Source organism: Triplophysa rosa, linkage group LG11, assembly GCF_024868665.1.
Source record: "Triplophysa rosa linkage group LG11, Trosa_1v2, whole genome shotgun sequence".
NCBI classification, from domain to species: Eukaryota; Metazoa; Chordata; class Actinopteri; order Cypriniformes; family Nemacheilidae; genus Triplophysa; species Triplophysa rosa.
In genome coordinates this window covers 11,483,981-11,510,753 of record NC_079900.1, presented here as the reverse complement: position 1 = coordinate 11,510,753, position 26,773 = coordinate 11,483,981, and the positions used below count along the sequence as shown (strand labels likewise).

The 26,773-nt window shown below is 38.0% G+C and overlaps 1 protein-coding gene across 1 annotated transcript in view; it reads right to left on the bottom strand.

Annotated features, from left to right (window-relative positions):
- Positions 1 to 6,661: 6,661 nt before the first annotated feature.
- The window catches only part of mybpc2a (myosin binding protein Ca), a 30,211-nt gene continuing 10,099 nt past the window's right edge, over positions 6,662 to 26,773 (bottom strand). Inside the window, exons 4-31 of the mRNA XM_057346036.1 lie at positions 25,435 to 25,452; positions 23,427 to 23,441; positions 23,012 to 23,095; positions 22,580 to 22,728; positions 22,383 to 22,500; positions 21,232 to 21,280; positions 19,745 to 19,801; positions 19,495 to 19,667; positions 19,211 to 19,343; positions 18,959 to 19,083; positions 18,432 to 18,537; positions 16,715 to 16,875; positions 16,374 to 16,539; positions 16,036 to 16,142; positions 15,911 to 15,940; positions 15,658 to 15,800; positions 15,267 to 15,426; positions 14,819 to 14,923; positions 13,962 to 14,150; positions 13,660 to 13,794; positions 13,313 to 13,480; positions 13,058 to 13,146; positions 11,620 to 11,815; positions 10,681 to 10,820; positions 8,638 to 8,797; positions 8,331 to 8,467; positions 8,053 to 8,239; positions 6,662 to 7,527 (exon numbers count right to left, since the gene is read on the bottom strand). Coding sequence (XP_057202019.1) covers positions 7,496 to 7,527; positions 8,053 to 8,239; positions 8,331 to 8,467; positions 8,638 to 8,797; positions 10,681 to 10,820; positions 11,620 to 11,815; positions 13,058 to 13,146; positions 13,313 to 13,480; positions 13,660 to 13,794; positions 13,962 to 14,150; positions 14,819 to 14,923; positions 15,267 to 15,426; positions 15,658 to 15,800; positions 15,911 to 15,940; positions 16,036 to 16,142; positions 16,374 to 16,539; positions 16,715 to 16,875; positions 18,432 to 18,537; positions 18,959 to 19,083; positions 19,211 to 19,343; positions 19,495 to 19,667; positions 19,745 to 19,801; positions 21,232 to 21,280; positions 22,383 to 22,500; positions 22,580 to 22,728; positions 23,012 to 23,095; positions 23,427 to 23,441; positions 25,435 to 25,452 — 3,332 coding nt within the window. The 3' untranslated portion in view covers positions 6,662 to 7,495. The remainder of the gene's footprint in view (positions 7,528 to 8,052; positions 8,240 to 8,330; positions 8,468 to 8,637; positions 8,798 to 10,680; positions 10,821 to 11,619; positions 11,816 to 13,057; positions 13,147 to 13,312; positions 13,481 to 13,659; positions 13,795 to 13,961; positions 14,151 to 14,818; positions 14,924 to 15,266; positions 15,427 to 15,657; positions 15,801 to 15,910; positions 15,941 to 16,035; positions 16,143 to 16,373; positions 16,540 to 16,714; positions 16,876 to 18,431; positions 18,538 to 18,958; positions 19,084 to 19,210; positions 19,344 to 19,494; positions 19,668 to 19,744; positions 19,802 to 21,231; positions 21,281 to 22,382; positions 22,501 to 22,579; positions 22,729 to 23,011; positions 23,096 to 23,426; positions 23,442 to 25,434; positions 25,453 to 26,773) is intronic.

Here is a 26,773-nt window from a genome sequence, read left to right as displayed (position 1 = left end):
ATTCTGATCCACACTTCTCCTTGTGTTCGTACTCCCGACAACTGGATGTAATCCTGCTGTTCATGCAAAGTCAGTGTCTGGGGAGAGGAGAGAACCAGCTATGATGACCCTGCCTCCTTTCTACTCATTAGCATGCATGAACTCTTGCTCTACAGTATTTATGATTAAGCATGAAGGTGCACTTACTTTTATTGTCCCAAAGCACGGCATAATGGATGGGGAACAGCAGAACTGTGTATTATGTTTTTTGGCAGCCCAATTAGTGGAAATTTGGAGAAAGTGTTAGAGTCACATTATAAAAAAATGGTTCAAATTAACAGCTTGCATTTTGCGACTCTGGGTTTTTACTAAATCGCACCTCTTGTGTCGGCTTATTGCAGTGAAGATGTGCAGACAGATTTATTATTTTGAAGTATTTAAAGACAATTTACATACTTAGATTTCATTTCATCTCCACATGGAATGTCCTCAGTGGCATATAGTCTTTAGGGCACTGAAAATTAAATACATTTATGTGCTGTAAATGAGAGTCTGATTCTTCTAAATTCAGTTCAAAGAGCATTAAAAGATTCTAAAATGATTTCCAAATTGCTCGTTTTTATAAATCATCTATCGTGTATCTTACTTAAATCCCAACAATGAGCCAATGTACAAAACAAGGTTAAAAAAGAAATGGTTGATTCAGTCTTGTGTGGAAGAACATGACTTGTCTGCATAAAACCCAGACCTGAACCCAGCTGAACACCTTTGGTATGACTTCATCACCCAAACCCATAATGACTTGAAAAGAAAAAGACCCTTCCAAAACTTTTGCAACAAATATAGAAACAAAATTCCTTACTATATTATATGGTCCATATAGTGTGTTTTTCATCAGCATGTCTGGTTTTAGATATTAGGGAAGCTTTCACCTTGAACACTTTTTTTGAGTAACAGATGTCTATGCAGGGGCAGACTGACCAGTAGGACATTCTGTCAAAGTCCAGAACGGCCGTCCCACTAACGACCTACGGCCATGACCAGGGGCAGACCGGCCAACTGGAGTATCGGAACTTTTCCCCGTGGGCCGCTAATGTATGTGGCCGGAATGGACGCTTGGGCTGGACGACACAAGGCATTAGGGAGACGGACACATATACATGTAACGCAATGACACGTTACATACAACAGAAATTACTTAATAAAATGTGTACCTTGAATGCAATGCAATTCACTTCAGATAAAAGCGTCTGCCAAAAGCATAAATGTAAACAGAAATAAACCCACTAAGATATCTCAGGGTCTCCACAAAGTCACCTTTAATCGCCCCAAAAAGTGACAGTGAAATAGAGCTGTAAGCACCTAAGAGCATTTGGATGTGTCCCATCATTAGTGCGCTTTGAATAGGTGCAGTGTTTAAGCTTGGGCTGGTACTATCAGACAAATGCTTCTGTCATGTTATAGTGTCTTTGTTTGCAAGTTAAAGTGATGTAACCAAAACAAAACCTCACAGATGTAGTTTCTCCGTTGAGGTAACCAATCATGAGCCACGAGGATGCAAATGCTTTTCTTTCTAACACTCTGCCAGCACTTACAGCACGGTACACAATTTACAAATGGCTCACAAGACCTGAATAAATGTATTGCTCAGCGTAATGTGCTGAGATCAGTAAATGTTCGATCAAGCCAACAGTATTTAACAGAACAAAAGTGAGCCTGGGAGACGCCAATACAGGATGTTAACTTGATGTTCTCCATTTGCACAGGTGGAGAACACAAGTTACACACCTTCACTTGACTGAATTGAAGCATCCTGATTCCACTGACTGTCTATGCACACAAAACTAGAAAACACAAGTCTGGCAAGCTTTACTCGGATTGGCCGGCTTTATTCAACATCCAGGAGTGAAGGCATACAGATGTTTTTTTTCATTTCATGATACCAAGTCATGCTTATGGGACCAGCTTGAGAAACGCTTGCCAAGTTAGTGCAGCACACACTTTTTAGTTTTGTTGGCAGCACTAGGAAGTTAAGCAGTATGTGAAATGGTCAGCACTTATTTCTTATGGACATGTACAAATTCTGATCCCTTGAGTCTATACACATTTTCTGCTATTTTAAATCTGCTATTATGATGACATTTTACTTGCCAGTTTACTGTTTTGTATTGCAAATCAACCTAACCTAAATAGGTAACACCTTGCTAGAAATCAGCGACTAAAAAGAATGATGGTAGTGTTCTCAAGAAGTATTATATCTGAAGATAAAGCTGAGAAAAGCAGGTCAACATTAGACACAAGGTAACTTAGATTTTATGATTATGCATAGCCATAACAAACCTAACATCAAGTATTTTGTATACCTTGCCCTGCGAGCTATCCAAAGCTCTTTAAACACCGAATTAAACATATAAACGCAGAAACAACAGTATGTTTGTTCTTAGCTATGCATAATTCAGAAAGTTCATTATTCCTGGGGGGATATAAATAATACAACCTCTACTAGCTTCTGTTTGGTTCTGAGACTTGTAGGAGTCACTTTGAGCTTAGCCACTCACTTGACATGTCTAGCTTAAGTTTCGTGCACTACAGAATTACGCTTGAATTGAGACGTGAAGGTGAAGATTTGAGTCTTGCTTGTGACTTGCATATGTGTGACTTACTCCCACCTCTGCTTTTTCCCCACTGCGCCTGTGAGTGCAGATCTAAATTGGGTCCTGAGTCCCAGCATGATGCCTGCTGAAAATGAGGATGTGCTTGTCTGTATGTACTGTGAGACATTTCTCAGAGACAGATTGAATATTTAATGATTTCTCTTTTTCTCCTTAAAAGTCAAGATATCAAATGTTCCCTTTGATTGTTCTGTTACGACCAAGTTTCAAGGAAACGTGCAGATAAACTTTTAGGGACATGCTTCGGTAACACTTTACAATAAGGTGCTATTTGTTAACAATTATTTAATGCATTAGCTAACATGAACTAACAACGAACAATACTTCTACAGCATTTATTAATATTACTACATGTTAATTTCAGCATTTATAAATACATTACTAAAATCAAATGTTGTCACTGTTAACATTAGTTAATGCACCATGAACTAACATGAATAGCTGTATTGACATGAACTACCATTAACAAGGATTAATAAATGCTGAAAAACGAAATTGTTCATTGTTAGCTAATGTTAGCTAATGCATTTACTAATGTTAACTAATAGCACCTTATTGTAAAGTGTTACCCATGTTTCTTCTTTGGAATTTACAGGTAGACATTTAAGACAGCATGTTTTAAAATGACAGCTCATTAAATCTATTGCTTTTTGTTTTCTGAACATTTCACCCACAGTTTTGTTACAGGTTTAGAGGGATGACCAACGAATGTCATCGGATAACCATCGACAACATATTTTTGCAACACACCTTCCTGTTTTAAAGGTTTCCTGTGTTTTGTTTTCGTCCATTTTTATCCTTAAATCTGAGTGTTTTTCCTTTTCTCTCACGGCCACTAAACTGTAATTAGCGTAATTCTTTTAATTAAAAGACCTCAGAGCCTTTTTAGACACTCTGTGATAGCAGATGAGCCCACACACCTACAGCAGACGTGTCACTGACAATTAGAAAAACACGGCAAAACCATGCAGTCTTGCAGTCTTCACAAAATGGAAATGAAGAATTTCAAGGACATATGGCAAGAGAGTTAAACATTTTGAATAAGCTGATACACCTGTTTGGAGTGCAATGACAGTAAGCTCTTTTCGATTTTAAAGGTCCAATGTTTAATTTTTTGGAGGATCTATTGACAGAAATGCAATATAATACACATAACTATGTCTTCTAGGGATGCAACAATACAGCTCTCCCACGGTTCAATACGAACCTAGGTTTTGGCCCACGGTTTTCGGTTCGGTTCTTATGGCTTCGGCACATTAAAGTGTTTTTTGATTGTTTTATGCTTATGTGACAGTAAACGTGCGCTCAATGGGAAAGGCCAAAGATAATACTGTATATTAACAAGGTGCGCCACTGCCATTGCAATAAATTGGAAGAAATGCAATGCTAAATAGCTGCTTGGAGGCGCTCTTGCTATGACGTAAAAAGCTGTCCGAAAGGCCACCGAGTGGCATGACTTTCATTAAACGGACTTTGGCATGGTGCTGTAGACGCTCTTTCTGCATGTGCTGAGAGCAGCGTGAACGTGCTGCTTTCGTATGCAGTGTAAAAATACATTCTTGATGTGCCAAATTTGGACATGATCACTTTAGTACAACAGGCATACAATAAAGCCAGCCCGCGTCTGTTTGTCAGCATTATACTCGACAGCAGCACATTGCTTCTCGTGTTGCAGGCACCGCCCGACCACCACTCGCTATTAGATATTGGGGATGCGTTCATCTGTCTCAGCATACAGACAAACACGGACAGAGACAGTTCACAGTGTAAATAAGCGCACAGAAAAATGTAAACGCAAACCGGAAAACCGCAATTTACTTACACGTATTGAACCGTGGAGGTCGTACCGAATATTATATTGAGTATTGTGGCATCCCTAATGTCTTCAGAGGTGTATAAAGACCTTACATAATAAAGTGTTATGTTTTATTACCTTAGAATGAGCTATTTCTATCTACATACACCGTGGGTCCCCTTGCATGGAATTCGCCACGTTGTTTCTACAGTAGCCCTAAACGGACAAACTGCTCTACAGAGCGCGTTTCGTAAATATGTAAAACAATTATCAATAATATCAAGACTATAAACAATAATATTGCACAGATATTCCAGATATCAATAAAATATATTGCCAGGACTCCGCTTATACCCAACCCTGCCTACAACAGATTTGGAAATAATCCATTTGACTGACTGAGTATTAATGATATACAGCAGTCATTTTGTATTACTAGAGTATGAAATTACAAATCTACAGATGTTATGAGTATCCTCACCATGGCGCATTAAACTCATTATACGGGTCATGAATTGAGGTAAAACCCAGCCACCTTAATGATCAGAACAGCAGAAAGAATACAGCGCACCAGCATCTAATAAATATGTGGGGAAATGTGTAAATTTTCACAGAGCAGTATCTGACTATGGGCCACTGCATGAGACACCAGCTTGTGCAAATACAAGACTATCTGCGTGCGTGCGTGTGACTGTCTGCCATAAATGAGGTTATGAGGTGGATAATGTTACAGGGCTCCAATCTACTGTTCTCTCAAGTTTCTATACTGTAATTACATGCATGAAAATCTCCCTCTGTTCTCTCGTGAAATTCATGCATAATTACTTGCATAATTATAGTTCTCTCCATTCTGCCATTATGATTTTGTCTCGCTCGCCCAGGCTCTCTTTCTCCCTGTCGTTCGCTAGTTTCTCCTGGGCCATTCTATAGCGACATTTACAGTATTGAATGGCTTACAGCGCTTCTCTTTAGACCCCTCCTGAGCACAGTCAAAATAAAGAGTGTGAGGGGCCCTACTGCTGAACAGTGCCACAGACTATCTGCTCATATGTTTGCAGTTAAGAGAGCTGGGTAAGAAAGATGCAAAGATGTCAACTTTACACATTTAGTTTTTATGGAGAGTCCCAGCAGGTACATTTAGTAAGATTGCTAAGCAACAGAATGTCATTAAAGAGGGAGTAAAGGAGCATGGAAGGCTAAAGTGGAACATGGATAGGACCACGACAGCTGGATGTGGGGTCTCCTGACAGATATGTAATGCTGAATTTTTGTCACTTTTTCATGTTGGGGTTGTGTTAGTGTATTTGGATCAGTTTTTGGCTATCTATAGTAAAACCTGAAATCACCCAGAATGTGGGGGCCCGACAATGTTTTGAACAGGGAATGCATGCTGTTGATATGATCAAATTCTAACATTGCAAACAGGTTCAAAAACAAGAAAAAATGCCTTGTATAAAACCAACAGAAGTGTGTGTTACTATTCACTATGGGAACATCCACATTTATTAATCAACTTTGAATTAATTTAATTTAATTAAATTAAGAGGTGTGTGGGTGGGTAAACGTGTATTTTCTAAAATAATTTCCATTGTTGCTCAAGAAACATGTCATTGGCCTGCAAATAGCCTATGTGCTCACATGGAAAATCTTCCAAATGATGGCGCTTGTCTGTAGACATCGTATTAATTCCGCAACAGGTGGCATTTTAGGATTAACATAATATCGTTGCCGTTTTAAAGTCTACATAACACTTCATGATGGCTAATTATGTGAATGCCCTGAAGCTATTTGGTTCAGTTAGTTAGGTGCGCTATCTACTGGTCACTCAAGGTATGTTTTGTTTCTTTTCTGAGATGTCAAACTAACAAACTTAACTGGTCTACTTCTTTCGTCGTATTGTCATCCAAGTGTAATGACACACTTAACTTTAATTGAACCTTTTTCAATGCTTATGTCTTTGCCTTTTCGATGCAAGAAAAGCTTGTACTCGTTCACGTGCACAAATTCGTTCAGTAGAGTTCTTGCACTGTAAAAAATGATTTTTTGTTTTTTGTTGTTTCAACTTAAAAAAATAAGTTACCTTGTTGCCTTAAAATTTTAAGTTAGTTCAACTTAAAAATATTAGTTCACTTAATGAATTTGTTGCAAACTCGTTGTGTTGACTAATATTTTTAAGTTGAACTAACTTAAAATTTTAAGGCAACATGGTAACTTATTTTTTTAAGTTGAAACAACAAAAAACAACAAATCATTTTTTACAGTGTGTGTAAACTCTCACACATACCCACCTTATGTTGCAAGTCGCAAGGATAAGGATGATAAAGAAGCATGGTCCTGGATAGAGTTAACACGAGCTTCGGTGTGTTTGTTTTACGGGTGTGTAAATTAGCAGTAATTCGTTTGCTCAGTAATGACGCGGGAGCGCGCTAATTGGGGCAGTGTTGATGGGCGCGTAAATGAGCCTCTAGTGTGTTATGCTAATGAGACCCTGATTCTCCAACTCTCCTCCTGACTGAGCTGGTAGAAATAGAAATGTCAAATAAAATGTAATTTTGTACACAAACCTGTGAACAAAGGACTTGTTGGCTGGGGCTGGTGAAATAACGCACATCGAGTTTTATGAGCTTTTATTTCAAGCAATTTGACCTGCAAAAACCTGACATACTGTAGGCTACTCACAAAGCCTACCTAAAGCATACACAATTGACTACATTATACTATATGTTAGGCTATATATTATACTATAGACCTATGACACTAAAATACTAAAACATCATCGCGTTAGTTGTTTAAACCGTGGTATTGTTTTAAGTGCTTTGAAGTACCATGTAAATGACAAGGTACATTATTAGGATGCATTCAGCAATACCATCTGATGCCATCCATGTACCATACAGCAGCAGTACTGTTTTGTAAGGCATAATTTAAGAAAAGCAGAAAACTACATAATCTAAATCAATAACTCTAATTGTCATTGCTTTCCTGATACACACTTGAAGCCCATATCACTACTGTACAGACATCTTCAGTGTCTTTCGGGGTTTCGCATTTACTTCTTCACCTCCTCTTTTTCTTTCATGACTATAATGGAAAAACAAAAATATAAATGTAATTAAAGAATGTAAAATAAATAAGGATTGTGAAAAACATAACACTAAGGCCCAATCCCAATTCAATTGAAGGGGCGGGGGGAAAGGGGCAAAAAAGGGGGGGGGGGAAGGGGCGGGAAGGTGAGGGCGAGGGAAGGGTGAAGGGAGGGGGAAGGGTGAAGGGCAAAAGGGAAGGGGGAAGGGGCGAAGGGAAGGGGCGAGGGAAGGGGCAGAAGGGGCAAGGGCAGGGCAAGCAGGGGGGCAGGGCGAGGGAAGGGGCGGAAGTGGGGGCGAGGGGAGGGGAAGGGGCGAGAGGGGAAGGGAAGGGGGAAGGGGCGAGGGGAAGGGGCGAAGGGGCGAGGGCAAGGGGAAAGGGGGAAGGGGAAAGGGTGAGAGGCAAGGGGAAGGGGCGAGGGGTGGGCGAAGGGGTAGAAAATAGAATTGGGATTGGGCCTAATAGTACATGTTACAGTCGGCACTCTGGGGGTGATGGACTTTGCAGAGTTTTTGGCCATACCTCGGACCTCCAGCTTGCACTCCACTTCATCCACTCCTAGATCATTGATAGCTCTGCATGTATACTTCCCTCCATCAAACAAGCTTGGCTTACGGATGTTTAAAGTCAGCACGCCCTGGTTATTCCGCATGAGAAACTTTGGGTCCTCCCCAATAATCATCTTATTTTTCATCCAGATAATCTTTGGCTGGCAAGAGAGCAAGCAAAAAAGCAGTACTGTAAAATTCCTTAAAAACATATATTAGCGTGGATTAGTATTTATAGCTACACAAACGTACTTTGGGGTAACCACGGACTGCACAGCTGATGGCGGCGCTGTAACCTGCGATGACACATCTGTCCACGAGAGGTGTGATAAACTTGGGGGAGCTGTTCATGTCTTTTTCCTTGTAGGGCGGTTTATTGCATTTAAGACCTAAGAGAAAGCGACGAGACATTTTGCACATCTGCACATTTTGTACGTCTCCCTTGTCTAACACACCTGTCTCATCTTCACGAACTGAAAACCACTGCAATAATCAAGAAGCAATGCAATGTGAACTGTAGCGATTCACAAGAACTTTTCGAACTGTCTATGTAGCCTACCTGTTTTAGTGATGACAGCTGTGTTTTTGCTGACGCCGGCATCATCACTCAGGCCACAGACGTTCTCACTGAACACACGGAACGAGAACTCGTTCCCCATCACCAGATCGGACACGGTGCAACTCGGTCTGCGATTGTGCTCGAGAACCGTGAACCATTCCTGAAATTCACAAGTGAGTGAATGAGAGATGAGCAAGTGAATGAAGATGTGCACAGATTTTTTCTTCAAGGGGTCATGACGTGTTTCTTTATTATCCTGTTGCCTGACGTGTTATTGTAATATTACAATTTTTGCCAAAAAAGATACAAAGTTAAGAAACACATATGCTTGTAGTGTATATTTATTTAGTGTTATCAGCATGCTGGTTTCACTTCTGTCTTGCACAATAAAAACTGATATGAACCATGATATGAACTGAGACAACAATATGCATAAAATGGCCTAGCACATCCATTTGTGCCATAACTCATGTTTGAAGGCTTTCTGCTATCCACCTTTTTCGCAATGCGCGAAACGACCCATTATGCCTTGCGTGTGCGTGTAGGGCTGATGCTTTAGACTTGCGGTTCGCCGCTTGGTCCCATTAGTTAGGCATTACCAAGTTAGCTTGAAAGCTTTTAAACGGACGTTATAATACTTTTATGTCATTTAAAACAGCATAATGTCAAAGAGCAGTGTCTAAATTATTTCACAGGGGAAGCACGGGCATGAGTTTTTAACCTATACCGTAAAAAACAACTTTGTTTCTCAGCATAAGAAGTTGGAAAGCGACATCTACTGGGATAATGACATTAAACTCCAGCCAGCAGGCACATTTGATATATCATCTTATGTATGTAGATGGCCAAGAGCTTTAAATGTATAAAAACACTTTATGCAGCATTAAAATTGGACGAATTCTTTGCCATAACCATCAACAGTTCACATTTCTAAAGCGGAGGTTGCCGAGTCCAGGGGAGTCATAATCTAACAGGAAGATTTTGATACCCACACCAGATATAAATAAACCTTATCACATCGCGTTGGAACTTTTATAAAATTAGTATTGGAGACATCTAGATGCTTCAGTGTGACTGGTTCTGGTATGTCATGTAGCGATACAGCTGCTGTGTTGTTAAACGTGCCTTTATTTATAGAGCTACAATGCTGACTTGGCCAAACATACACTTCAATACATACATTACATACAAAATACTTTTAAATAGTATGTATTTCCTGCGTCATCCAATGTGAATACATATGTTTGAATACAGCGCAACTGTAATATTAAACTTAAACTTCATTTGATATTATAATAAATTATTATAATGTCACAATTAGCCCTGGATGTATGCTTCATGTGTTAATAGTGATGTGTTATGCAATAAAAATAAAGTAAATAACGAAGTAAACAATATGTTGTGATGTTTTTGAGAGGTGCAGCATGCAGTAGTCAGAGCTAAGACCAAGCCATCTTTAAATGTTATTTACTTTACGCTCTTGTTGTGTCATGGTGTAACACTCGTTGGTAAGGTTTTCTGAGCTTTCCGTGGCTGTTGTGACAGCATTTTACCGCAAAAATTCTTTGAGAAACTTTATTTTTAACCATTAACAGAAATGTCCTCTAACATAGTAACAAATACAAAACGGAAGTGCGGAGCATCAAACAGGAAGTCACTCGCGGTAATGGCGCCCTCCATGGAGACGTCAAGAAAAAGGTGGATATGTTGAACTCGGTACTGTACACGGCTGCAAGGATTTCCTCCCATTCATCTACACGAAGTCAGGCACTGATGTTGGGTGACGGGGTCTGGCTAACAGTCAATGTTGTAATTCATCCTAATGGCGTTCAGTAGGGTTCATGTCTGGGCTTTGTACATCCCAGTCAAGTTCCTTCACAGAAGACTCATCATTAAGTTGAACAAAATACTACTGTATGATGCGGAACATTACAAGGGGCTGAACACGTGCTTCTGGTCATATATGGCCCTGTAAATCTGTCTGGCATACGAGTATAAAAAGAAACAGAAATAAAGAAAGAGATGTTGTTATTCTAGGTTTACCTTGGTTTTCATGTCAGCCTTTTGAATGGAATAGCCAGTGATCTCACTGTTGCCATTGTCTTTCGGTGGTTTCCATTCCAAAGCAGCATTGAAGCCCCAAACATCAGTCACGGTAACATTCATCGGTGGCCCGGGCTTGTCTTCAAGTGTACGTGTGTGGAGGAAAAAGGACAAAGGAAAAAATGATGGTAGGTATTTTTAGCCAATAGACTAGTTAATTTGTGCTAATCTGAGGAAGGGCTACAAGTGAGCGAGTGAAAGAATGATAAAGATGAAAGAGAGAGATAAAATGATTAGAACGGGATGAGGACTAGAGAGAGGTAGAGAAAGTGAGCTCAAACTCAAAAGGAGAGAATAAGATTGAGAGAGAGGGAGACGTAGAGGTAGAGTTTGCGGCTGGAAGCGTTTGGCATTAATCCTGGGCATGCTGATGGGATGCTGGCAGCAAACTGTGACTAAATGGCTGTCTGGCTCATCTGAAGGGTTTTTGCACTCTCATTAGTTTACCTCCCAGCGGGAACACAAAGTGAGTGTCCCCTAATCCTATTCTAATCCTGTTCAACACACGGAATAATCCAAACAACACCCTGCAGAATAATCCCTGCAATCGTACTGACCTATGACACCCTCAATTTTGGTAAGAGTAAGTGTTTAATTTGAAACCTTTATGACAGTTTAGGAGAAAAAGCATCACTTTTGAAAGTGATCCTCAGACAGAGTTTACGGGGGTAACAAAATTACCCTGACTCGCATCTAACTTCAAAGAGAAACAAACCTTTTGAACTGTACATTTTAATCCTGTAATTTCATCCTTATAGTTGTGTCCCCAGTGATGTCTATAATGTTAATGTACAGTATCTCTACAGATAATTGAGCAGAATCTCGCACATTTTCGGTTTTAATGAACAGTTCTATTAAAATCTTGCCGTTCATACTAACCCACAATCTGGATCTGAATATTCGCTTTGTCCTCCATGTTCTCGATCTGCACGGAGAGTGTGTACTGTCCAGAATGTTCTCTAACTGACTGCCTGATGAACAGGATGGTGTCCACCTCAGATGTGCGGATATTCACCCCCGCTATGTCCAGAGGTGCACCATCCTTGAACCAGGTCACTATCGGACGCGGTTTGCCCTGAGAACAGAAGAGAGGGGAAACTTTACATGATGTTATAAGTTAACTAACTGTGAACTAATCTTACCTGTATGGTACAAAATGGACAAAAAGCTAAACTTTTAGGGTATTCATTGGACAAAATTATTTGGCAAAAAGCAAACCACAACATGGTTTTATTTCATGAACAGCCACAGAAAAATAAAAAAACTATTCCAAATTTTCATTTAATCAGCATTTCTAAATGTATTGCGGCTGTTTCAGTCCCGTTTCTGTTGAATTTCAACAAAATCAAACCAACAGCAATTTGAAAGACGGACAGCATGACATGACACATGAAAACTGTGATAAAAATCCAGGTTATCACATAAAATAAAGCAATAAGCCCCAAGAAGCAGTGATTTACAGTGCATTTTATAACAACGCGAAGCGGAGTGCCTAAAACCCCCTTAGCTGTTATAAAATGCACTTGTAACCCACTGCTTCACAGGGCTTATTGCTTTTATAAAACGGTTATTCCATATGCGTAGCAAGATTTCATAAAATAAAGTAAATAAAGTGATATTTAGGCTATGCAATGCAGTCAGCCGTCATAAATCGGGGTATTTTATATCTGCTTAGAACTCGGCTCAACCAATCAGAATCAAGGACCAGAACTGATGTAAAATCATTTTTGAACTTTTCCTAAATACATGTATTAATATTACTGTTGTATTGCTTAAAAGTGAATATGGACTAGTTTTATTTGCAGTATTGGATGTCTGAAAATATACAGAGTATCTTTTCTGTTATTTTGACCTGTTTCTCCAGTTTTCATTTTCTGAAAATAAATGCACATTTTTATTTTAAATATGGGAGAAATATTGTTAGCTGTTCACAAAAAAAAAAAAAAAATCAATTTACCTAGACACTTTCCTAGAAATAGTAAATTCAGACTGAAAATAATTTTGAAATGGTCGTTGCGGCTGTACCGTTATAAAAATGCATAGAAAAATAGATTTTAACAATTTTAACTACAATTTTATCTGTTATTTATATTTGTTGATCCTCCTTTGTGGTGATAAAAGACATTCTCCTGGGATATGTTTTTAAAACTCTGCAAGAGTGTATGAGCGTTATTTTGTCAAAACTGAGCTTTAGTTTATACTCCATAATGCAACATGCATACAACATTTTTGTAAAAACAAATTTGAAAAACGTTTTAATAAAGAGCGAAGGTGTCAATTGTCCAAAAAAAAGGACGAATGATTGTGCATTACGGACCTGGAAGGGAATGACAAGGTTGATCTTCTCGCCCACCCTTTTGATGTATTTAGTCCTAAGTTGCCGGGGGAGACGGATTTTAGGGCGTTCTGAAAACCAGCAGAGTTAGAGAGGGTAAGGAAAGAGAGAAAATAAAATGTGTTCAACATTACAGAACATGAAATTGAAGTGCAGAGACAACTGATAAAGTATGTTTAATATTGTATATTTAAGTAATCTACGTACACCCTTTAGAGATGTGTGTGTCAGCCTTACCGACAATCTCCCGGATAGTGACAGCTTGTCCTGTCACAGCTGGAGGGCTACGGCCAGCAATGTTCACAGCTGTCACCCTGAACAGCATCTTCTCTCCCACAGGCAGGCCTTTGACCCTGTAACTGTTCTTCCCAACAGGGGTCTCGTTGGCCTGCACCCATTCAGTGCCTGTGAGTACCACCGGTGGCAAAGAAAGAGCCAAACCAGCAAGATGTGTAAACATGTCAAAGAATGATCAAAAATTATTTTACTGTGATGGCATGCAGAATGAAATGACTTTGTGACCTCCAATAAGGAAGCCATTCTTAGTCAGGTCTTTAGCTATTAAGTTTGCTTTTGCCGCTTACCTCCCTCAACACAATATTCAATGAAGTATCCGTCAATCCCACCGGCTCCAATCCTCTCAGGTGGAAGCCATTTCAAAGCACAGGTACCATCAGTGACGTCATCCACCAACAGCCGTGTCGGTTCACTGGTTGGAGCTAGGACGGATGAGCAAAACAAGATGAAAGCATTCAGGTGTAAGAAAAGTCTGTGCCTATAGCCAAATATGTTCCTTTCATGTCTACACCGTTCTATCAAACAAAAGCTATAAAGGCGAAAAATATAACTTTTGGGACCCAATAATAAAATTTTAATTGGGACCAACCAATGGGCATGAAGGGTTTGGAGGTGGCGCTTGGCTGGGAGATACCAATCTCATTAACAGCAAACACCCTCATCTCATATAGCACGCCTTCGATCATCTTCTTGGCCTCATATGTTGTGGATTCATAAATGTCAAAGTTTAGCTTAGTCCACCTGGAAGAACCCTTCTTCTTTCTTTCCATTAGGTATCCTGGAATTACAACCAAAGCTGCAAGTCAATTTCTATACATACATTGAGAAGACAATGCATAACTTATGCAGCTGCTGAAAAAAATGAAGCGACCATTCCAAATTTTCATTTGATCAGTATTTCTAGATGTACTGTGGCCATCCCATCTAGTGTCTGTTGAATTTCAACAAAATCAAACATCAGGAGTGACAAAGTCATCCAACAGCAATGTGAAAGACTGACAGCATGACAAGACACAAATAAAAACCGAGGTTATCACTTGTCATCATTTGTCAATCATTTGTAACTTCTCCTAAATACATGTACAGATATTACTGTTGTATTGCTTAACTTGTTTTCTTTGCAGTATTTGAGGTCTGAAAAAATACAGAGCATCTTTTCTGTTATTTTGACCTGTTTCTCCAGTTTTCATTTTCTGCAAATACATGCAAATAGAAACAATATTTTTATTTGAAATTGGTGGATATTATGGTTGTAGTTCACAGAATGGAACAAAAATGATCATTGTACCTAAACACATATAATAGTAAATTGTAAAATCAGAAAAACTGACTTTTGAAACGGTTTTTCTGCGGCTGTATATATAAACAAAACTGATAAAGAAAACATTATAAAAACAAAAGCATATCATATTTATATAACAGACAAATGTCGAGGATCTGTTTTACCTTTTACTGGAACGCCACCATCAAATTTGGGTGGCTCCCACAGGATAGAGGCAGTGTCCTCTCCCACTCCAGTGCATTTCACATTCTCAGGTGGATCAGGCACATCTGAACACAATGCAGAGCTCGGTCAGATAAAGAAGAAAGTGGGCAGAATAATAGACAAAGGGGGGGACTATTTGTATTTAATAGACAAAATACAAATTAGATCTTGTTTGGTCTTACTAGACAGCAATAAGAAAAAATGAGACTCTTGATTCTTGAATCTCCTGAGAATAGTAACCTAGTCATCTCAAAATAATCAAAAAGTGGAAGCTACTGTATGCTCAGCGCCAAAGTTTGTAAATCGGTCTTTATGCATTGTATGTCTTTACTCTTGTCAGCAGTTATTTAAGAAATGTCTGTGACGTCTTTATATCATTGAGACTTGCTTTGTCCATTTTGACCTTACCAACTATCTTGACAAAGACATCAGCCTTGTCTTCTCCAGCAGGGTTGGTTACAGTGATGTGATATTGGCCCTCATCAGATCTCTCTGCCCCTTCGATAACAAAGCAGCTCAGGTTCTTCCTGGTCTCCACTCTTACGCGCCCCTCAGACTCGCCGATTTCCTGCATCATACACACACACGTCACATTCTCAAACAAACTGATACATTGGATATGTCACATTTCTTTCAAACAAGTATGTTTTGCAGTGACTCTGTGTAGGAGAATGAGTACATTTTTCAACTGGAGAAAATTAGTGTAACTGAATCTGATTTTAAGCAAACGTTCGTGCCATATGCCCATATGGACCATTTGGTCCGAATTAATTTGGAGGATTTGGCAGCGGTTCCGCACCGTATCTCCTTTTTTCCAGCAGACAGTGGGGGCAGGATCTCCTGTGATGTCAACATCAAAACGGAGCTTGTTTCCCGCAACGACGATAATGGTGTTTTTGTTGACCATGCTGCCGGTGGTGTCCAAGTGGATTTTGGGAGGTTCTGGATGATAATAATAGACAGAATTCAAACAGTAAAATGATTGGGAAAATAATTCATACAGTCTCAAATCTACGCATAGAGAGACTTTTGGATGTAGGTGACATACTTACCTTGACGAGGAACATAATCGATCTTGATCTCTGTGGTGGAAAAAGTTTAGAGCTCAGGGTCATGGTTGAAATTAACCAGGTGAAAAACAAAGAAACAAAACCTTGTTTCTGATTATATCCCTTACCCAAGAAGTTAAGTTTGGCTGAAAGGGAAAGAGCGTAACCATCAGGTACGAAGGTATAATCTCCTGCATCCTCAGGCTTGACACCATCTATCACCAGTTTGTGAGTCCTGAAATGCAAGCAATGAATGTTACCATGACAACAGCGATGTATGCATATTTATCTCTACCCAAAAAACAGCTGTATTAAGAATATCTGCCTAGTAAGGGTGAACACATGATGACTAAACTGTTTTAATGTCCTGACAATAGAGAATTCAAGGCTATCAGAGAAGTCAAGGTTAAGGTGAGCTGGTAAATGTGTGAATAGAAAAGGGGCCCTAGTGAGCAGACCAACATACCTGCCAATGTGTGTCATTTTGATGCGGTCGCTGGGAATGACCTCCACTCCATCCTTGAACCATTTGCCGGTTACTTTCTCATCAGACACTTCACACTTGAAGACTGCCTGTTCTGAGGCCTTCAGTGTCAGATCAGCTATATTCTGGAGGATCTCCAGCTCCTTCTCTGAAAAAGAAAACGAGCAGAGGACAATGTACCATTACCAATACGTAAAATACACTCCAAATTATTGCTGTTTGGCCTCAGAGTGGAAGAAAGTAGAGGAGAATCAAGAGAATAATCATGGAGCAACTGATGAATATTATCATTAGAAACACATTCCACTATTTTAAAGAACTACCTTCCACTTCCAGCTCTCCCTTGGACTCCCCCCCACTAGTGAACACATAGTACATTCCAATGTCCTCTGTAGTCGCCTCATTGATGATGAGCCAGTGCTTAGTGCCATCTTTCTTAAAGCGATACTTTCCATCTCGGCTCAGTTCCACTCCATCCTTCATCCTGAGTGAGATGAAGAGAGACAGCGGGAGAGCGAGACAGAGGGAGAGCAAGACAAAAATGGAGATTGCAAATAATGTTAATAAGAAAAAGCAGAACAAGGAGATCTATGGCTGGACAACTGAAGATGAAATAAGAAAGAATGGGGGCTGTATAAAAGGGAGCAAAGAAGGACAAAAATAAAATATGACAGAAAGAGAGAGAGAGGGTGAGACAGAAAGAGGACAAGAAAAGGGAAAGCATATCAAGGCTTTTGATACAGTAGGAATGGATGGGCTGATCTTGAAATACTGTATACTTTTGATATATGTGTTTTATTGAGTGATAAAATGACTGATTCTCACATTTAATGTTTTTTTTCTGGTGTTTTAATCAACATCCCGATGATGTTGTTTATTAAGCATTAGAATAAACATTAAACCTATAAACCTATAACTCTCTACTTGCGCTCAGTTGAATACAAGCAGAGATGCTGAAGAGCACAAGCAGTCACATACTGTACTGTGCTCATTCACAGCATTCATTCATAGTGTGTACCAGAGCTTATGACAAAAAAATAAACATCAAGGTAATGTTATATTTAATATAGGCTAATGGGTTTTTGTGGTGTTTGATATAACTTAAAATTCTAGTTGTAAAGTCCCCATGAAATCAAAATCAAAGTATTTTGGGCTTTTAGTATGAATGGCCCTAAAGACTATGTTTTTTGAAACCTTGTTTTTTAATGCTTATGTGTCAGTGCATACATTCTCATTCATATTTTTTAGTATTCCATATTGTTCCATATATAAATAATTCAAGTGTGCAATGGTTAACCCAGTTGCAACAAAATGATAAAGCACAAATACGGTTTATAAGTAAATTTTGTGTCACGTAAACGTGCCTTGGAGTATATTGTAGCAAAATAGACACTTGGTGTATTTCTTACAACTATTGAATCTTGTATCAGAATTTCTTTCATTTGGGCATTTGCAAATAAAAACAAATAGTCTGTAACAGGAGGTGCTCCATGAATGTATACTGTTTACAGGACCCAAAATGTCTGTCAAAAGTCTTATTGAAAATCGAAACATTAATGCCTTTGTGTTATTGCGATTGGTATATTTATATGACAATAATTAGAATATAGTCATATTTTGGAATTTATTGTACATGTAGAGAGTAATAGCAGCAAAATAGATTTGTGTGTGAATGTGATTGATAAACCAATAATGATTGACCAAAACAATGACCAAACCTTCAAAGCACATTAAACTGGCATTTGCCCTGTATTTACTTGGTGGTTGTTTATATGTGGGTCTAGAAGTTTTCATTATTTAAAACTTTTAGCAAACATTGTTTACATTGCTACAAGGCGTTCAAGTCCAAACCAGTTCATTCTTTTGAAAATATATTAATTCAGGGGTTTAGCTGGTCAACAGGTTAAATCTCTATGCTAGTGAGCTGATTTATTGACCACGTAATTTGCACTTAGAATTAAAATCCAATTGCTCTAAATTATCTGGTGGCCAGTAATCATATGAGAGTTATAAACTGATCAGTTTGGTGTATTGCCTCACCATTTCACATTGGCTCCCTCATCAGATACCTCGACCTCAAACTCTACCTTCTCCCCAACCACCACATGGATGTCATCCAGCATCTTAGTGATGGTGACTGGGGGCTCTGTTGGTATAAATACACCAATAAGCAGCTATTATGTATGAAAAATTAATAAGGGACCTGTGAAATTTTCATAAATGTCATTTATATAAAAGCAGAAAATATAACACAATGGTAATTACTATGCAAGGGCAGGTGGTGGCCTCAATGCTATACATTTATGAAAAACTTACAATAAAATCCAATAAAATATCCTTCCAAGAGCTAAAACAGACAGAAGCAGATATTTTAAAATAAATGGCCAAAATAACAAGGGAACGTAGGCCAGCAAAGACAGAGCTTTAAAATAATCAATAGGACAGATGGCTACCAGTCAAGGAACTGGACAAACCGGCCGCGGGACAAAAAACACACAATGCAGACGGCTGCAGATAAGCAGACAGAATAAATGAGTGAAATTTACAAACTAATGATGACAATGTACCTTGGACAAAGACCTCAGTGAAACTCTTCTCCTCCCCAATCACACATTCATATGCTGCATCGTCGGCCAGAGTGCACCTGTTAATAGTGAGCTTACGGATACCACCCACACTCTCAAAGACATATCTAACAGAGAAAGACAGATTCACAAAGTATCAAAGGATTATATATGAGAACTCAAGTGCCTTACAGTCATCTCCTAAATTTTACACAAGACAAAGTATTTCTTTACTCTTCAGTAAACGCATCTCACTTGGCGGAGGGTTTGATCTCCTGTCCATTTTTTAGCCATTTGACTTGAGCGTTGGGATCAGTGAGCTCCACAGAAAGCACAATTTTCTTGCCTTTCTCCACAGAATAAGCGGGATCCATTTTTCTCAGGAAGGCTGATAGAAAAAGAATATATAAACACAATGGCTAAACACAGCCGTGCTTATATTCAGTATGACTGCACAATTGCTTGTACTGTTAACACTTTACATAATCTGAATGTATGTGGAGGGTGTCTTGTCATTGCGTATCTCTTGTGTATCTCACCATCGCTCTTTTTGGGCTCAACCTTCTTCATCTTCTTTAGTCTCTTGAGCATGCCCCGGAGGTCAGTGATGCCGTATTCAAATGCAATCTTCTCATAGTCGCATGGTTTAGCCTTCTTCAGGATCTCCCAAACATCCACTTCCTCCTCAGGCTGCTCCTTTTGCTTTTTCTCTCTGAGGAGCAGATAAAAATGATTCATGTTAAGACAGACTAGAAAAACAACATGGAGAGTGTGGACATTGTACCAAACCTTTTCTTGAGTAAACCACTGAAGTCAAGCTCTCCTGCATCCTCTCCTGCATCTCCTCTGTAAATAGTAGAAGGAACATGAAAAACAAATCAAAGAGATTCCAGGATTTTGCTAGCAAAACAACTAAACTAACATAGTACATTAAGTTTATAACAAAAAATTAACAAAATAAACAATATAAGGCAAGGTAACATAATGCTTACTGCAGTACACAAATGCCCCCACACACACATAGCCTTTCATACAGTTCCTTGTAATTACAACCCCACAAAAATACTACTCAACATTATTATTTTAAACTAAAAATAAAAGAAAGCATAACAATCAGCAATCAACAACAAAGAACAAAAATATCAAACAAAAAAGCAGAGACGGACTGACACATGTGCAATGAAAAACAATAGAGAATCCAGAGTACAAAGCAATTTGTGTGTACAGACAGAGCCGATTCTTCCTATAGAGGCAAACTACGCAAGTTGAGTAGGGCCCCTGCACCACCAGGGGGCCTCCTTGAGTACTGAATCAAAAACACTATAATGTAAACAATACGAGGATTCAACTTTCTGCCTTCAGAGTGTTCTGTTACAAACTTTACAGGAATCATTTGGAAATTTCCTGTTTAATACTTAATTTATTTAATTACTGTGACATACGTGATGACATGCGCATAATGTGATGATGGAAACAACGTGAAGCAAAATAACAAGAACTAGAACTAGAAGGCATGTGTTTTTGTACTATTTTAAAGTCTGATTTAGTTTTGTCAAATTATGCAAGTACATTTGGAAACAGTTGCTTTTACTGGATGTTCGATAGTCGTGAATTTAGGGACCGTCTCCAAAGTTACATACACATTAATATTCTAACTTCAATAGCATTTACAGGGAATGACTTCACAAAACCAGCTGTACAATGTTCATGTGAGTCTCAACTATATTGTATAACTAATATTGTGTCATCACATTTAGAGAATAATTGATATGTTTTATGTTTGAATGCTTCGCTTTCTTGAGTAAACTATATTTATCATGTTTTGTTTGTGTTAATCACTCATTTGATTAGTAAAAAGCTAGATGGTTCCAGAGCCATGTGTTACTTTAGGTAAAGGATTATTTACATGTGAATCTAAATGTGAATTTAATTTACACTTAATTGTTCTTGCTGTCAGTTTAAAGTTTTTTGTCTTTCAGTTTTCATTTGTTTAAGTGTGTTAATTGATTTATCATTTTATTTCTTATAGTTAACAGTTATGCTCATCTAATTTTGACTATTATGACAAGGGCCCCTCACAAAGGTTTGCATAGGGCCCCCAGACATCTAGGATCGGCACTGTGTACAGATAAAACAAAAAAACACAAAAGCTGGTACAAAAGGAGACAACATGTACACAAACTCTCAGAAGAAAACCATCATAATAAATAAACATCTACCAGTAGGCTACAAACACACTAGCAGTCTCTAATGACACAGACACCAAACAAACTCACGATCGTTTGAACGCCTCCAAAATATTTGTTTGCTGAGCATCAGGAGCAGCTGGGAAGAAGATGAAACAAATGATGATGAAAAATCGTGAGAGTTTGATTTGCTCCACAATTTGATTGCTGTTAAAGCCAATAAATGTGTAGTGCTGATTTACTAAGTGCTGTGTAACTAACAAGGATGATCTAATCAGTAAAATACCTGCTGAATAATGAATAAGCTCAGAGATGTGCAGTGCGTACATACACCCAGGTGTGTAAACTCTTTTTATGAGTTGTCAGATGTTCTGAATGCGATTTTCAAACTGGGATCTGTAGACTCCCAGTGGGTCTCAAAGGGTAAATGTAAGAAAGAAATCCAGTGAGGAAAAATATTTCTTATTTATATCTCATTCTTTGTGAAATAGCTTTAAATGTTAAATATAGATTTAAATGTTGGTTCATATTTTTCTTTTTACTTTAGTGCTTATATCTTATATGATTCAAAGTGATTCAAAACGAAAGATCAGGTCACATATTGCTGCTGTCCTTCTGAAACCTTGTATCTCCGTATTTCGTCATTTCTATTTTTTGCCATAAATCATTATTATTAGTCACCCTTTAGGTTTTGCAGAAATATAACCAATAAAACTATTAAAAAGTGCATCATTTTTTTTAAACGAAATCATTTAAAAAGTACTTATTTTTTACATGTCTTGAAAAACAGCGAATTTGGACAAGGTTTCCGAATTACAGCGACTATATGTTTAAGAATAGCTTGTTTTTGTGTTGTAGATGTACATTTTCTATGAAATTAAGTTTGAAAAAAGTTAGAATTTTTTAATTCCATTTTATGATAGGGTCATCACACATTTGGGGGTCCTTAGCATTGAAAAAGTTTGTAATCCTTTTTTATCATGTATATCAATAAACATTAAAGTTATTATGATGATGATTATGCTTTTTATTGTTGTTGTTGACCTACACTGCACAAAAACATCCTGTAAAAAACTGTAATATTCCAGCAGCTGGACTGCCAAAAAAAAACATGTCAAATTGGCAGTTTATTTATTGATTTATTTACCACATTTCAAAAATGTGAAACGTGAAAATTCTGTAAAATAAAACAGTACAATTCCATAAAACTTCATTATAAAACTTGTTGTGTGATGTGTTACCTTCAACAGTCACATCAAACGTGCAGCTGTCACACTTGTCTTTGGCTGTGACCTCACAACGATAACCTCCTGCATGGCCATCCTTAGCCTTAATAATGGCCATCGTATAGGTGTATATCTGTCAAATAGAAAGTGCAGATCATTACTCAAAATGTCCAGTGGATCTCCAAGAACCAAAAACACAATCCTTCACTCACCTTGGTGTTCCTGTCATAGGTTTCTTTAAACTGCATGTGTTTGCCTGCCTTGCTGCCTAAATCCAACCATTTCCCCTTCAACCACTTCATGGCTGGCTTCCTTAGCATCTGTGAGGAGTCCACCTTAGCCACAAATGTGATATCTTTCCCTAATGTCAAGGGTGCAAAGAAGAGACATGTTTATCAATATACTGTATGTCGTTCAAATAAAAAACTCTTCCCTATTCACTAGGCCATGGGTCTTCATGGCTCCCAGAAGAGAACTGTTACGCAGAATTAATGGAGCTATACTCTAGGAGTGGATTTGAAGAGCTTTGAACTTTGTCCTTACCTTAAATTTTTGTTTCTTGATTTTTTTACATACAGTTTACATCCAAGTGTTGGATTAAATACAACAGCGAATCTGAGGAGGGTTGAGTTTGAGAATCTCACCTATTTGTACCGTGGCACTCTGAGGTTTCTCCACAAACAGACCAGTTATTTGAGACATCTCAGGCTCTTCTCCTGGGACATGTTCTACATGGGGTCAGAGAAACAGTGTAAGCTGATGCACTACTGACAGCTTAAAGGAATAGAAATTAAAGACAGGCTAAATACACAGACAACAAGAACAGAAATGAAGCATTCATCATGATACTTGAATCAATTATGTATTTGACATATATTATTCCATGATATAAACCCATGATAACAACGAAACAAAAGTTTGTGGCATTCACTTTCATCCTTTCCAGTTGCACTGGGATGTGAAAGACATTCACACAATTTCCTTTTGCATGACAAATATTTGGACTTTTTTCATGTATATGTCATTGACAATACATGCTAAAGGATTTGTGTGTCTTACCATCCTCAGGCAATTCTGTATCAGAGAAAAACAGAAAGACAAAGTAAGACAAACTATTAAAACTTAATAATACAGGCCAAGACGTCATGGATCTTCTAAGGTTGACAATATTAAGAGGCATTTATAAACACTAAACATACTAACATATAAAAAGAAGTGCATAGCCATTAATTAAGTTATTTTCTTTATTAAAAAGTCATACAAATCAAAACCTAACCGTATTGGTTTTTCTGCAAACCATCGACAAAGTGCTATTCACCGTATAGTATTTTATTGCATGGTTACGTTGAAGTTAAATGGATGCCTTTGATGGGTAATTATTTAAAACCAATTTTTCCATTCCCTTCCCTCACCTTCAGCTCTAAAGAAAAAAATATTGTAAAGTAAATATGAAATAGACAATATAAATAAAAAGTGTACTTTTTAAATGCACAGTCCTTTGCTGCAAAAACTGTCCGTGGTGGGACCAGGGCCAGATGACATCATGCATTTCCATAAAACAGAGAAAGAACGTTCTAGCACATTCGCTGTCTGTTTTATGTTTATGCAGGTTAATGTGATATACTGAACAGTAAAATCACAGTGCAATGCATAGTTTGGCTAATACTCAAAAAAGCTTAGCAAAATTCATATTTTAATACTCTTAAAGGGACACTTCAGCCAAGAAACAAAATTTCCCCATGTTTTCCTCGCCCTCAAGGCATCCTGACTGAATATGCAGTGGGAGTTATACTACCACTTATCCTTTTTCTTCCAAGCGGTAGAATTGAAGGGAATGGGGGACAATTTTTTGAAACTCCAAAAAAGTGCATCCATCGATAAAAGAACTGCTCGACACGGCTCTGTGGTCTTAATAAAGGTCTTCTGAAATGAATTGATGCGTTTGTTTAAGAGAAATATCCATATTGACAACGCTATTGATGATAATGTCTAACTTCCGTTATCCCAGACTGCGCGTAAACCAGGGGCTTGTTTTTCCGGCAGATGACGCTTGGAAGAAGAAAGTCATATTTAGTTAGGCTGCCTTGAGGGTGAGTAAAACATTGGGAAATTTTGTTTCTTGGCTGAAGTGTCCCTTTAAAAGGTCAACAACCCAATTATATAGCTGGGTATATAGTTCAAATACAAAAATGACCTAGATACACTTAACCCAAATTAGACAGACACCCAACAGAAGCTTAACACCAATGTCAGCCACTAAACATATGCACTGTGAAAATGCTTAAAGCTCGTGTCCAGCTCTCTGCGTTCTAAACTCAAGTTGCTAAATGTCAGATCCAGACATTTCCAACGGTGAAACATTCAGAAGGACACACTTCAGAGTATCAGTATACTACACATTCCTGGATTCTTAGGACTGGTCTACCACACCAAGAGTATAAAAATATAACAAGGTTGCGTCTGAGACATCAAAATGACGGTTATGGTAAAAGATTCATGTCAGGGGGAGTAGTCTAAACTTAAACCTATTGATTTTTTTAAACATCTAACAAAACATGCAAAATAAATCTTGTAAAAAGTAGCCAGAGGTTGAAACAACTTTTTGTTTATGCACGCCAGCACACATATATTGATATATACCCACCATTATATTTAAAGTATATATCTAACTTATTTCACCTGAAGTAAATATTTGCTAATTTGTTTTAGCAAATTCTTTATTTGAATGCAAATAACAGTACATCTTAAACCAAACTAAGCTGGTTTGCTGACCCTGGTTGATTTAAGCTGATCTTAGCTGGTTTAAGATGCCTAGCCAAGCTGTACTTCAGCTGGTCTCCCAGCCTGACCGGTTAAGATCTGCAAACTCAATTAAGTCAATAAATCGTTTGTTTATTGGTCTCATTTTAGCCAGTCAGAACCCCTGTGACAGACCTACTGTATAGGCTACCGACAGAGACAGTGACTGATGTTTGTTTATGTGCACAATCACAACGACGCAACTAGCACATTGACAAATAAGCAAACGCACACATGGCGAGACATTAGGAGGATTTCTTTCTCTTACCATCACGGCCCTCATCCGCTAAATGACAAGAAACAATGATAAAGCAGCACATAAAGAGAGACGTGTTACAAACACCAACATACAACACCATACAGCATAACTACTGAATTACAAAGTAGACACTTGGTCTGGGCGTCCTGTACTATACTGTTAAAGAGAAAAGAAAAGAAAAAGAAAACAACTGAAAAAAAAAACTCAAACATTGTTTTCAGCACATGGTTATGCAAACATTATCTTGAACCGTCATGTTGGACCAAAGGCACTGGTTTGAAATGTCATTAAATATTTAAAATAAAATAAAATAAAATTCTGTCTGCAGTATGTTTTCTTCTTGTATATTTAGGGACCCCAAGGGGCCCTCGAACTAACTGAAAACGCCTGCTTAGATAACTAAATTTCAAACTAAAAATATTTCTAGTATCTCTACACAGTATCTCTATTGTTTTTGTAAAATATTTAGCCTAAAAAGCTGTGTAAGCCCACTTTAAGCTGTATACGTTTGAAAAGTTACTTTTCAAAAACAGATAACTTAATTTTTATTTGAATGCACAATAAAAAAAATCATGATTTATAAAAATAAATAAAAACCGAGTTATCCGTTTCTGCGCTCTTCATTTATACAGTATATTTCTATTGCACACTAAAACAAAAATCCAAAACAGATTTTTAAAAAGAGCCCTATAGTCACACATTCGCACTCACCTTCTCATTTCATCATACCATCCTACCAAGTGCTTTGGCACTGCTCCAAAACATAAAACAATATCTTCTACAGTGCACATACTCCAACACGGTGTACACTTATAGAACAACTGTGTTGCATTATCATAATCAGATTCTGTGCACATTAAGTGCAAAAATGACTGAATTAAATGTTATGAGCTCTAAACCTTGCAGCTTAAACAATGATAAGAATATAGTTTTGAATATATTTAACATAACGCATACAAATAGCGTAAGGATTGAATTGTGTGATATACAAAAAACTGTAAATACAGAAAAATGTTTTAATGAATATTGCAAATCTACTGTTGTTTTATTTTGTAATTCATACAATACAGCAACAAGAAGATATCCTGCTGGTTTCATAATGTACTCGCAGCAGCAGTGAATTAAGTTTGCTCTTTTTATGAAGATATGCATTATGTAGACATTACCAGTCAACCATATGAGTACGTCTTTATGCATTTGCCTTTATGTTCAGTCATTTTAACGTTGATTGACTAAATGCATTATATGAACTGTGGGAATTTAGTTTGTTATTAAACGGTTCACTTCACAGAGAATTGCGAGTTGGTTCAGGTGTGGCTGCTGAGTGATGTTGATGTATAATTAAGGG